This window comes from Neofelis nebulosa, chromosome 6, assembly GCF_028018385.1.
Source record: "Neofelis nebulosa isolate mNeoNeb1 chromosome 6, mNeoNeb1.pri, whole genome shotgun sequence".
Lineage (NCBI taxonomy): Eukaryota > Metazoa > Chordata > Mammalia > Carnivora > Felidae > Neofelis > Neofelis nebulosa.
This window is the reverse complement of record NC_080787.1, coordinates 61,530,582-61,543,660: the sequence shown is the minus strand read 5'-3', so window position 1 is coordinate 61,543,660 and position 13,079 is coordinate 61,530,582. Positions and strand designations below refer to the sequence as shown.

General features: G+C 32.9%; 1 protein-coding gene across 1 annotated transcript in view; it reads left to right on the top strand.

Annotated features, from left to right (window-relative positions):
* LOC131515417 (protein eyes shut homolog) overlaps nt 1–13,079 on the top strand; it is a 779,912-nt gene that overhangs the window by 318,793 nt on the left and 448,040 nt on the right. Inside the window, exon 9 of the mRNA XM_058736156.1 lies at nt 9,700–9,929. Within this exon, the coding sequence (XP_058592139.1) occupies nt 9,700–9,929 (230 nt within the window). The remainder of the gene's footprint in view (nt 1–9,699; nt 9,930–13,079) is intronic.

Below are 13,079 nucleotides of genomic sequence, written 5' to 3'. Positions count from 1 at the left end.
ATCATGCCTTGAGGAGTCATGCCGGAGGTCAAAGCAGGGTTCAAGCAGAGAGAGAGGAAGAGGTTCTGAAATAAATGCCTTATTAGGGTCTGTAGCAGGAATGCTTTGGGGTTCCTAGACCAAAGCTAGATAGGTCAGTTCAAACCAAAAGGAACAGGATTTTGGTAAGCTCCATGAGGATCTTACCCAGGTGGCACATGAGGATAAGTCAGGGGGAAGGGGGAGACTGCTTATCACAAAAGCAGTAGGGAAGTCATATTAGGAACTTACATTTACTTGTGACTCTGCCAACTGTTACCTAGGGCATGCACTCATGGGAATGACTTATGCCACTTCAAGGACTTTGTGGGCTGCTCGACCACAAAATGGATGCCAAGGCAACAATATTATAGAATAATTTAACTAAACTCTCAATAACAAATCCTTCTGAAATGCTATCACTTCACTATACCCCAATAACATACTCTTAGTTCAAGTTCCAATCTGATTATTTTTATTCCTAAAATACTTGAATTACTTCCGGCTACTATTCCCTCACAAACTATTCTTCACATTAAAACCAGAAAGGTAGCTCAAAACAGATATGGATTATTGATTTCCTGCTTAAAACGTTCATGGCTTCACATTGCCTTTAAATTTGGCCAACAAATCTCCCCATAATCCAGCCCCTGCCTGTCTCCCAAGACTCACCTGTTGGTGTTTGCATGCGTGTGCTTCTTTGCCTACAGGTTTCTTTGCCCATCCTTCTCTAGCCAACTGCTGTTTTTATTAAGACTCAGCTATAAACCTCATGAAGAAGCCTTTCTGATAGCTTTTGCTCTACTCTTACCGTAACATCTGTCTACAACACTGCCATCTGTCTACAACAATGCCATCAGTACATCTGTTTGTCCCCTGCCAGGGATAAAAAATTTGAAAAGTTTTAGTTCAAGGTTCAAACTATATGGGTTCAAATCCATATGTTTGCCTATGATATTGAGCAAGTTTATTAAGTGTGTACCTCTGTTTTCTCATCTGTAAATTTAGGAAAATAAAAATGGTCACTTTTTGTATTGTGAGAATAAAATTATGTTAGCACATTTGCAACACTTGAGCAGTGCTGAGTTTAGTTAGCACTTAATGCATTATGCAGTCTTGCATTGCTCAATTTTTTTTTCTTAACCCCATAAGATGGAAAGCTCATAAATAGGAGGGCCTTAGTTGTTCTACTGAGCATATTTAGTGAGTTTCTGGTGCATAGAGAGAATTCCATAAGTCCTTTTAGGTTGAATAAATGAATGAGTGAATTCTGGATTAATTGACATGTCGTTTCTCTTGACCCATCTTTTTTTTTTTTTTTTTTTTTTTTTTTTTTTCAAATCCTGGCTGGTAATGTCTAGATCTAGATTCCTTAAAGGAGTTCTTTTTATGAAATAAATACTCTGGGGTTCCTATGAATGTGAGAAAGTTATTCTCTCATTTTAAGACTAGAAGACAAATTTGCATTTGTTTTTGCCAGTGCATATGTTCTTATAGCTGGAGTTAAGTATGTGACTTTAATCATGACATATTGATTGTTAACTTTCCTGTCTCTGATTTGGATGCACTTTCCAGGTAATAGGTAATAATACATTTTCAATCCCGACTGATATTTTAGTATATTCTTCTTTCCTGTATGTTTTATGCTAACTTGGAAGTATTCCAGAGTAATATCTCTCCATAAAGGAAATGTAATTAATATAATAAATGTTTCCATTTGACATAAAACACCTACTAAAAATGCTGCATATTTTTATATTCCTTATTGTCAATAGTGGAAAGATATTCAAACTTCAGTGATTTACAAAACTAAATGTAGCCATTTAGTAAAATGTTCTTTTAGTAAAAAATACTGTTTTTATAAATATGTTATTTTAAATTTAATTTGCTCTTAAAAATCTAAATAATACAAGCATTAGATTGTGAATTTGTAGATTTCTTTAAGGATCCATGATGTAGAGTTCAGTATCCATAATGATCCATTAAATTTTATATTTAAAAATGATTTGTTTCTTTTTATGCCACACCTCAGAATGTATCTATGGATTAGAAAATTTATAAAATCAAAAAATATATCTTTAGCAATTATTATATATCAGAGCTGATTTAGCTAAGTAAGTAAATAAAGTTGCTTTAAGGTTTTAAGCCCTAAAAAGAGAAATAATCATAGAATAACAACTAAGTGTTCTATGGTACAAATATACAAAATAATATTAAGCATTTTCTAAGAATTATAAGCTGTACACCCATATCTAAGTCTACTCCTATAAAGAATATATGGAGAACTACAAAAACTTAAAGATACACACACATATTCACATGCAACATTCATATATATTAGTGTTGAAAAAAATAAAGTGTTCATTTAACAGGCGTGTATTTTGAGAAGTTCCTGGAAAATTAAAGAAATATAAAATGGTGACTTCCATTTTGGGTAATGTAGTGGCTGAAAAACATTCCAACTATAAGTCAGACATAAAATATAGGCTAAAGTAGAGAAAGGGTTTTAAATAAATTATTAAAATACCAAACTAATGAGAAAAATCCTTACCACCCCCCCAAAAAAAGGAAAGGAAAAAAAAAAAACTATCTGACAAAAATTTTCCTGACTGTGCATTAGCTTTAGGTAGGAGGGAAAAAATCTTCCCCACTTATGTATAATACTGTAATTGAAGAAACTCTGTGTTCTTTTTCTCTTGGGTGAAATATTTTATATCTTTTAGAACCATGTATTTTGGAGTATGATTCAAGTACAAAATGCTCTTATTGCAAATAAATAATAGTAACTTTAACTGAGGGTTCTCATTTAAATTAAAGCATATCAGAGAGGAAGGAGGTGGGATTGAGTGACATAGGTGAAGGGGAATTAAGAGTACACTTATCATGAGGAGCCTGAGTAATGTTGTGTAGAATTGTTGAATCACTATATTGTATATCTGAAACTAATTTAACACTGCATGTTAACCATACTGGAATTAAAATTTAAAACTTAATAAAAATTTAAAAAAAACTATAACAACAAACTAGCTCACTATGGAGGTTTGTGATCCAAACCTGTAAATCATTAACTTATTCAAAATATTTGTTGACTTGGTTCCAGGGATTATACTATAAATGAGCCACTTCCTATTTATTTAAAAGTCTTAAAGAAAAATTTATTTTTTAGTGTTTCCAGGCTGAAATTGCCCTCATGGAATGAAGAAAGCAAATATAAGTCCTCTAAGAAATGCCTTACACTAAGGCCTCAAAGTATTCTCACAGATATAGTTCCAAAGAATATGAGTCTACAGTGAAAATATTATAAGACATTTGAAAGGGAATAAAAATCACCCTGAGAGATGAGACAGCAGAAAGAAGAGGAGGTGACTTGGATCTGCAAAGACCAGATGTTATTATTACCAGATACAGAATAAAAAAATTTATGCTTGATTTTTTTAAGAAGTAAAAGAGGGAAGTTAGAGTATGAGTAAAGAAAAAGATACCATGAAAACTGAACAGAGAGCTTTTAACACAAGTAAATAGAAGTGTAAAAAGTGAAAACATAATAATTTAAATTGAAAAATTGACAAGTTAAACAGCAATTAGAGCTATAAAGAGGGGCGCCTGGGTAGCTCTGTCGGTTAAACATCCAACTCTTGATTTCAGCTCAGATCATGATATCATGGTTCATGAGTTCAAACCCTGCAGTAGGAGCACAGCAGTTGGAGCCCTGCACTGGTCAGTGCAGAGTCTGTTTTGAGATTCTCTCTGCCCCTCCCTGGCTCGCTCTCTCTCTCTTTCTCTCTCTCTCTCTCTCTCAAAATTAATAAATAAAGAGCTGTGATGATAAATAATGAATGGAATAATATATCTAAAGAAACTATTATGAATTGAGAGAGATGTTGCAAAAGGAGCTGAAGACATGGAAGATAAAATGAGAAAATTTTATTTCATCTAATGTTTTAATAGAAGAATTTAAAATGAATGTGGGAAAGCTATCATTTTTCCAGAATATGTGAAAAGCATAGATGCTTCATATAGAAAATCTCCCCAGAAAAAAACTAAGCTAGATGAATAAAAATAATTCTATATCTCAACATATCACAGTGGAAAAACTGGAAAGAAAAAGACCAAAAAGAACATTTTGAAGGCATCCAGAGAAGAGAAACAAGTTTTCTACAATAGAAGGATAATTGCATGTAGCAAATTAATTGTCAACAGGAGTAACAGGAGACGGAAAACTGAAAACACTACAAAATTCTCAGACCAGGAAATCTTATTTGAAAAGACATAGACTAGAGCAGTATCTGTCATATATAATTATCTCCTATAAATTGAAGTAAAAATACTGAAAAATATTTTAAAAGTTATATAAGATGTGGTTAGAACATACTTGTATTGGACATACATTAAAGCGCTGGAGGCAGGCAGAACCAAAAAGTGAGATGGAACCAAATCACAGAAGAACGTGTATTTCAATTGGAATAATTTTTGGTATGAGAGTAATAAGAACAAGAACAGTGAGAAGGATGAATTACAGAAAAACAGGAACTAAAGTCAGATACTGAAAAGAAAATACAAATGTAGAAGAACTGACAGAAGGTAGAAAAGATATTTTACTAGTTTTTTAAAAAGGAGGGGGGTGTAGAATTTCAGATGTGGAAAGGAAGAAAAGGAAAGAAATCCAACATTTCTGCTTTTGACTGATTTGGCATATTGGCAGAAAGCATTGATTTAATTCCCATGCAGGGTTGGACTCGGGAATCAAGATCAGGACAGCTTGCACCTTCTCTGTGATCAGGAACAATCCTCAGTAGGGCTGACATGGGAAAAGAAAATCATAACCAATCAGTGAGAGTACAGCTCTTCAAAATTACCCATCCTGTATATTGAGGGACAGCAGCGGCTTGGAATGCCTTGGGGTACTACTATTCTGCTTAACACACAGCAATTCTGCGAACTTCAGTTATGTGAGAATGCTTGTGATCTAAGGAACCTTATCTATGAATATGTAAGAGCTAAAACATACAAGATTGTGAGAATGAGAAATGTATTTCTTTAGTGAGAAAAATTGGGACAATGTGAAAACAAGATCTTTTAAAATCCCACTATTATGTTAATAGTGAATGAATTTACTTGTGCTTTAAATGTGAAATATTGGGGCACCTGTGTGGCTTAGTTGGTTAAGCACCTGACTTCTGTTCAGGTCATGATCTTACAGTTCGTGAGTTTGAGCCCCATGTCAGGCTCTGTGCTGACAGCTCAGAGCCTGGATCCTGCTTGGGATTCTCTCTCTCTCTCTCTCTCTCTCTCTCTGCCCCTCCCCACTTGTGCTTGTTCTCTCTCTCTCTCTCAAAAATAAACTTTAGGAAAAAATAAAATAAAATGTTCAATATTGCATTTGTTACTAGGATATGATTATTCTATTGCATAATGTTATGCGAAAAAAAGAAGAGTAATAATAATACCTGGGATTAGTGTTTTCAGATCAATTCTTCCAGGTATAATTTTTGTTTGATATTTAATTTTTGTCTTGAATGGCAAATGAGAATTTTATAAGTACTAACAGTAATTTTACATATTTCCTCTTTTAATGTAGTTATGGTAATTAAATACATCTTAAATAGCAAACATTTTTCTGTGTTTTGCTTTCAGAAAGAATTCACTATTAGATCAAACTAAAGACAAGATAACATGAATTTTGAAGCTAGTAGACAATGCTGACAATTTAAATAAAATTTTGAAGCCATTCAGTATGTTTCAAGCTCTATTTGCTAGCATGATGTTCTCATGATTTTGATAGAGCAGAAATTAAATACTTTGAGTTTATTCCTATTCGCCACCACCACTAAAACATGACTAGATGTTGACAGTTATCCTAAATGGGAACTGAGGGCCTGACCACTAAGAAACTCCACAGAAATAGTACAATTTTAGGGAAGACAAAATATAAAATTGGGTTATGTTGATGTTTGCACACCTCTCAATCTACTAAAATTTATTGACTCTTGTACTTTAAAGGGGTATCCTCTGCAAAGTATATCTATATACCTATTAAAATAAATGTATGACCCAGATATTAGAGGAAAAACTTGAAACAGCTTAAATATATTAATTCCAAACTGATAGAAGCAATAATGTATAGTTAAACAGTATAACACTTTGCAACTTAAAAAGGAAAATGAAGAACTGATAGGGCAGCATGCTAAGAATTATTTTTAGGTGAAAAAGTAAAGAGCAGATGAGCATATCCTAGTAGGTGAAAGATGAAGTAGAAGGGAGTATGTATGTTTATACAACTATTCTCATTTTTAAAAAACAGTGTACATATTATTTGTACATCAAGTATATGTCTTTTATTGCCTAGATTATTTTCCCACTTTAAAAATTTAATTATAATGATTTTTGAAGATTTCTTTCCCCCTATACTGTTAAGAGCCACAAACTCAAGACTCCTCTGGCTAAGTTTTTTCTTTTTAATACTTCCTCATAATTCCAAAAATCCTGCTTCTCTGCTTATGAAGCAGGGCTTCATAATTGTGAGTCCATTCTTTCTTCTAAGAAATTGAGGCCAGACAAATGTATGCTAAACTGTGATAAAGTCAGCTAACAAGTAAAATCCCTCAGGCTGAAACAATGTGAATTGCTTGCTGCCTGCCAGGCAAATGATGTTGTAGAACTTTCTGGAAATGAGAGAATGGCAGGAATGAGACAATGAGTGGAGGGTCTTCCTTTCTTCCACCCAGAACTCCCACAACATGATTAGCAATCACTGTCATATCAAGGTGGCCTTTCTCTAAGGATCAGGCTTGATTTTGAGTAAAATTAGCATATCATTCAATCATTAATTCATTCAGAAAAAGGTCTTTAGAGATTACTGCTTGTTATACCAATGACTGGTTCATCACTGTATCTTTGTCCAGAGATACCCAAGAGACAATCCAGCAGATTCTTTATACTTATTATTTTAGACTGATAGTAATAAGAAAGGCAATGAAGTTTTACAATATTATTGATTTAAAAGTGTTGAAAATCCTGAATCCTGATTTATTTGTAAGCTTTCATATAGTCATGATTTTTAGAATGAAAGCAATTACAAATTTAATGCTCCTTTTGTACATTACTAATTATATCAGTATGACTATCATCTAATTGTATTTAATGTCCATGTTTATTTTATATGTTTAACCTATTTTACATAAAGTGAAAATAAGTTAAAATGTTATCAGAAGAAATTTGTTTCTTTTTAAATCTATTAAAATTGAATAAAGTTTACTTTAATTCTAAAATAGGTGAGGTTATGACATAATTTATAATTTAAGAAAAGAAAAACACTGAAAGTGAAGGGCTGTTAATAGTGATATATCAAATACCAAATTTGACCTTAAAAACAGAATATGTTAAATTAATGCTGTTTTCAAAATTTGATTTATGGCCCTGCTGTTTTAATTGATGGATCAATTAACAGTAATTATGTTTGTATAATCAGCTAGCAGCTGAAATGTGCAACATATTGATTTTTTCAGGTGAGACGTAGACTCCCTTAGCAGCTACTGTAGAAGAAAGAAGTAGTGACATTTAATTCAGTCTAATTTATTCCTGAAAGAGATAATTGACTGCAGTTCATGAAGTCTATAGCAAGAGATAGATGAAATGGTGAAATCATTCAGAAACAATGAAATAAAAATTAAAGTAGAATACGGAATACTGAGTAATAAATTCCATGAACTTCAAATTAGCATTGCTTAATGGAAGTTACTTTAAAGGGACAAATTTATACTATGAGTACAAATGGGGAGAATTATGCTAATCTAACAGAATGAAATCTGAGAAAGTTGATTGCAAGATTGCATCAGAAGTGTTAGAATTCATATTATTTATAAAACCAAACATGGTGTGTAATGGAGTTATGAAATGGACCCTAAATATAAACTTATTTTCACTTTCTATTTTTCTTGTTGGTACTGTGGTACATTGGATGTTTACAAAAATTATTCAAATTAGTTTATAAAATATTTCTTGAAAAGTCTACTTGAGGATTATCATTGTTGTTAGGGATAACATGAAGAAATGAGCAAAGATGATCCATCCATTCTTTGTGGACATTGAGGAGAGAGAAGACAGTTTGGCTTCATCAAAAATATAAATATATGGTTACAACCTGTGATAAACATCATAAGTAGAAATTTCAGGTTGCAAGAGCGTTGTAAAACAAAAGAAATGACCTGCCAATTAATATTATTTTGGTTTTGGTAAAATGTTTTAATAAATTATCTATTTCATTTTCTTCAGCTTTTTTATTCCAATAAATTGACATGGTAATAGACAGGAGATGCAAAAATGACTGAGTCTCTAAACGTCAGTCTGAAGATAACTTTTGAATGGACTTCTTTTGCCAAAGTTTTATCTTTATGACAATGTACAAAATAAAAATTTACTCAGATAAGTTGTTGTTTATTAGTTATTGCAGGAAGATTTTTTTTATATTAAAAAGATAATTCTCCTAGTGATTTTTATTAAATGAAAATTCCAAAAGCACTACTTCCAAACAGTAATGTAACACTCAGGAGCACTCTGAAGACATCAATTCAGTTGTTTACTATGAATAAGGAATTCTGCCAAAATGAGGAATTTGTGTGTGGGGGGAAGGTAGAAAAACAATGACCAATGTACAGCCTGTAGCTCTACCTAAAATTAAAAAATGTACTCCAAGCCAGTGGAAAATATTCCAGCAGTGGTACATTGACATACGGAATTTTAAAGATGAAAGAAATACCAATTTCATCTTAAGGACCAATGAAGAAGGAAGGCTATGTAGAGGAAATAAGATAGATTTTGACTTGGCACTTTAGGTGAAACTTAGATAGCAAGAGAGGAGCAACAATGCGTAGAAAGTAGTTCAGCAAACTGCCTAAATTCAGAACGTTCGGAGTTTTGAAGGAATAGTAATCTCATTGAGTATGAGTGAAGTTAAGGTATTTATTAGGAATCACGATAAAGTGAGCTGGAAAGCAAAGAATAATTCCATTACCAAGAGGCTTTGAATATAAAAGTAAGGAACTTCAACTTAATTCAAAGGGATTTTGTTGTTGTTTCATTATTTATTAAGGAAGAAAAAAATTAAACTGGTAGTAAAATTTGTGGGAAAAAAAATTAAGAGAATCACTTGCAGGCATTTCTAAGGTACCTCTTGGGTAACTCTTGAATGCAAGTCACTTTGAGGAATACACATTTCTAGTAATCAACCTAGAAATAATTCAAGTGCAAGCGGTTTTACCATTAAAATGTAACATGGCCTCATTTTTTTTTTTAACTTAGGTTCATGAGGGTTAAAATAGTCAAAGTAGAGCTATACTTAGCCACATTCTGATTCTTTTATGTAAGAAAACAATTAGGCTTATGGAGGCTGATACATTCAAGTTTCTTAAGTACTTAGAAGAAATTAATTTAGCTTCTCAGAACCACATAGATGGACTATAGCTCTGTGATCCACCTGAGGTCACATTCTAGAGCTCAGGCATTTTCAACATTTGTAAATCCCACAACTGGAAACCAAACATGATAATTCTCTTTACCCTAGGTTAAACCGCTGATATGTGTTGTTTTTATTTCATCTTATTTTAAACCAGAGTTTCTGTTATTTCTGTTTAAGTTCATGTACTTTTACTTATATTGTGTTTTCTGATCTTGTTATAAATCTAGATCCCAGGAATCCACTCTGTCTACAGTGTCTTCTGTTGCTCCTTCTAGTGCAACAGAAGGGGTTGACTCCACGTGGACCTCCCTCGGCACCCCTCCTGTAGCGCCACCCGTGTGCCAGGAGGACCTGTGTTACAATGGAGGCACTTGTCATCCTGTCTCCCTCTCCAGCGGTACCTTCTCATTCCACTGTGACTGTCCGCTACATTTTACTGGCCGTTTCTGTGAACAAGGTAATCGATCTTCATTTGTTTTTAAAAAGTTCTCTAGAGGTGACAAGAGAATTACAACCTTATAGTAAGCATGTTGACAGAAACAAGAAACATCTGTATAATCTTATTTAAAAATGAATTATGATAGAACACTTTTGGTTCAGTATTGTAGAAGCAAACCTAAGATTTTATTTTCTCCATTAGGATTGCCGTTCAAAATATATTTTCAGCTGCCACAAAAAATAAGAGTTTAGGTGGAAATGTAGTGTTCTTTATGTAGTTTGTTCTAAAATTATGGTGTGTCCATCTTTTGTCAGCATAGAAACAATTAGGTTCTCTTGTATACTATTTTTATTGCTTAATTATTAATCACATCACTGTTTTTTTGTATTTCGTAAGCAGATCCCCATATTTAAATTATTTTGTTAAGATTGGTTATTTTTTTGATACTTTAGAACATGGTTTTAGCATTAATGGAGCTGTTTATGAATCAAAAGAGAATTTCCCTATTGCAAACATCTAATGGCCTCCTAAGAGTCACTCAGTTAATTAAAGCAGTGATGGGCAATTAGAGCCAGAAACGCCCTGGGCAGATTACAAAGGCATTAGGTCATGATGCATGTCCTTACACTAATAGCTGAAAAGTGACATTGTTTTCTATGTAAAATTAATCACTGGTTCTAAATTGAGGAGGTGAGGATGGGGATTACTATTGGATAGTGATTCATATGGCAGAGAATTTCATTATTTGTCCAAGATTGTGTTTAAATCCTTTTTCAGCACCAAAATGTGAGACCTCTGGAAGCAAACTCATAGGTACATATATGTTATTCAGCTCTTCTTGCCAAATGACCTTGTGTGACTGTTATGTGTTAATATTCAGCCAAGTAAGCAAGTAAATATAGTTAAAAGCAAAAAAAATGGAAACATGGTCTGTTTTCCGTCTCATTGTATAAATAATATGTATCCTTAAAGTCTATTTTTTAACTGTAAAATGCTTTTGAAAACATCACTTTGCTTGATTTTTGAGTGAATATTTTATATGTCTGCAAAATATGAGACTTGCCAATTCTGCTACAGTATGAGACCATTTATACTACATTCTGTAAGTAGAGTTCTAGGAGCATAATTTGGACTGTGAAGCTCTCTTAGATCCACACTTAGCCATTTAAATCTCTGAGAGGGCTTTTTCTTTTTTTAATTTCATGCTAGGTAGAGTTTTAGAAAAATACCCTTCTTAATTATTCTTATTTTTATAATAAATTATTTTATTTATTAATTTATTAGATTAATTTATTAATCTATACTTTGATTTTTAATGTTTTTTTTAAAATCAGATTTACTAGTGATAGTGAAATTGATGTAATGAAACGAGGAGTCTTTAGTTATTGGCTATATCTCATGGTCAGTCATACACATTAGACTACAAATGACCCTCCAGCCATAATCCTTATCTCTCCTACTGAATCCCCAGTTCTCCCTCCTTTAACTCCTTACTGAACATCTTTAACACTGGATGTACAGACCTGTACTTTCTCCAGAAAGATATAAATCCAGGCTTATTTGGAGTTAAACCCAAGGCTTGACTGTGGTTTAATTCTATTTGGTGTTTTAGGTTGCAGAATGTAGAAAATTGACCTCAGGAAAAGGACTGGGAATCTCTGTTTATATTTGTTGTTAGGGATATTTTATTTTTCTCTTTTCAGCATTATTAATCACTTCCTGCCTTCTACATTCTAATGTTTTTCCTATTGAATTTATAATATTTTAAAAACTAATAATTGGATTATATGCATTGCAAAAATTAGGTAATCCAGTATAGAGTACTAATTTCTGAGTGCAAAATAATCAGAAACTGTGAGTAAATAATTATTGCCAATTACAGACTTTTTAAAGAACTTTGAGTAATATCTTAGGTTGTGTGATACTCTAACAAAATTTATGCAATAGAACTCTTTTTTTATAGTATGAGTTGTCATAGTATTATCTTTTTCTTTCCTCCTTTTTTGGGAAATATTTCATGTGTAATACTTATAATGCAGTGTAATGTGCATTTTTAGAATTTGGAATATTTTTTTTTTAATGTTTATTTATTTTTGAGACAGAGAGAGACAGAGCATGAATGGGGGAGGGTCAGAGAGAGAGGGAGACACAGAATCTGAAGCAGGCTCCAGGCTCTGAGCTGTCAGCACAGAGCCTGACATGGGGCTCGAACTCACGGACCGTGAGATCATGACCTGAGCCGAAGTCAGATGCTTAACCAACTGAGCCACCCAAGCGCCCCTGGAATATTATTTCTAAGTATAAGAATTTTATGTTGTTTTAATCGTTTATCCCTTAAATTTGAATTAAGTACCTTTCTTCTTTCAGTCATAAAGTCAAGAACAGGTTTGTGTTTTCAATCTAATGCTCTAAATATAATTCATACTGGTATGCATTTTACAATCCTGATTGACAAATGAGGATGGGCACCTAAGACCCATGATTCAGGAATCTAGTACCATGATGAGACTTTTTATAGTATTATCTAGATTGGCCAAATGCCACAATTTCTAAGTGTAGATTTCAATAAACAATATTCTATGCCAGTTTCAGTGTTTCATCTACCTGGTAAAAATCTTGATTTGGATAAACAGTCCCTAAATCAGTCTGTCTCTGTCTCTTTCTGTCTTTCTGTCTCTCTCTCTCTGTCTCTCTCTCTCACTCTCTCTCTCTATATATATGTATATTAGAAATATTATCAGTATTAAAATGCTTAGAACTTAAAGATAATTGCTATGAAAATAATTTTTAATGAGTCCTTTATTGAGTACATTCAACAGCTAAAATATATGAAATTATGCTTCCAGAATGAAATTTACATACTATCACTGTGAAGGGTCTGATTTACCAGACACTGCACTAGGTGCTTCATGCATCTTATTTCATTTAACCCTCAGAATAACCCAGCTGAAGTGGGAACTAAAAATTAACCCAATTTACAAATGAGAAATCTAAAGCCTAGACTCTGTTAAATTACTCACTGAAGGTCTCATAGTCTGTCTGTGGTAGAGGTAGGATTAGAAGCAATCTTGGCTGACTCCAGACTTCACATTTAACCATGATGCTCCATTGCTATACTAGTTAGAATATCAAATTTAACATGATAGCAGGGCATGGAATTTCTGAATT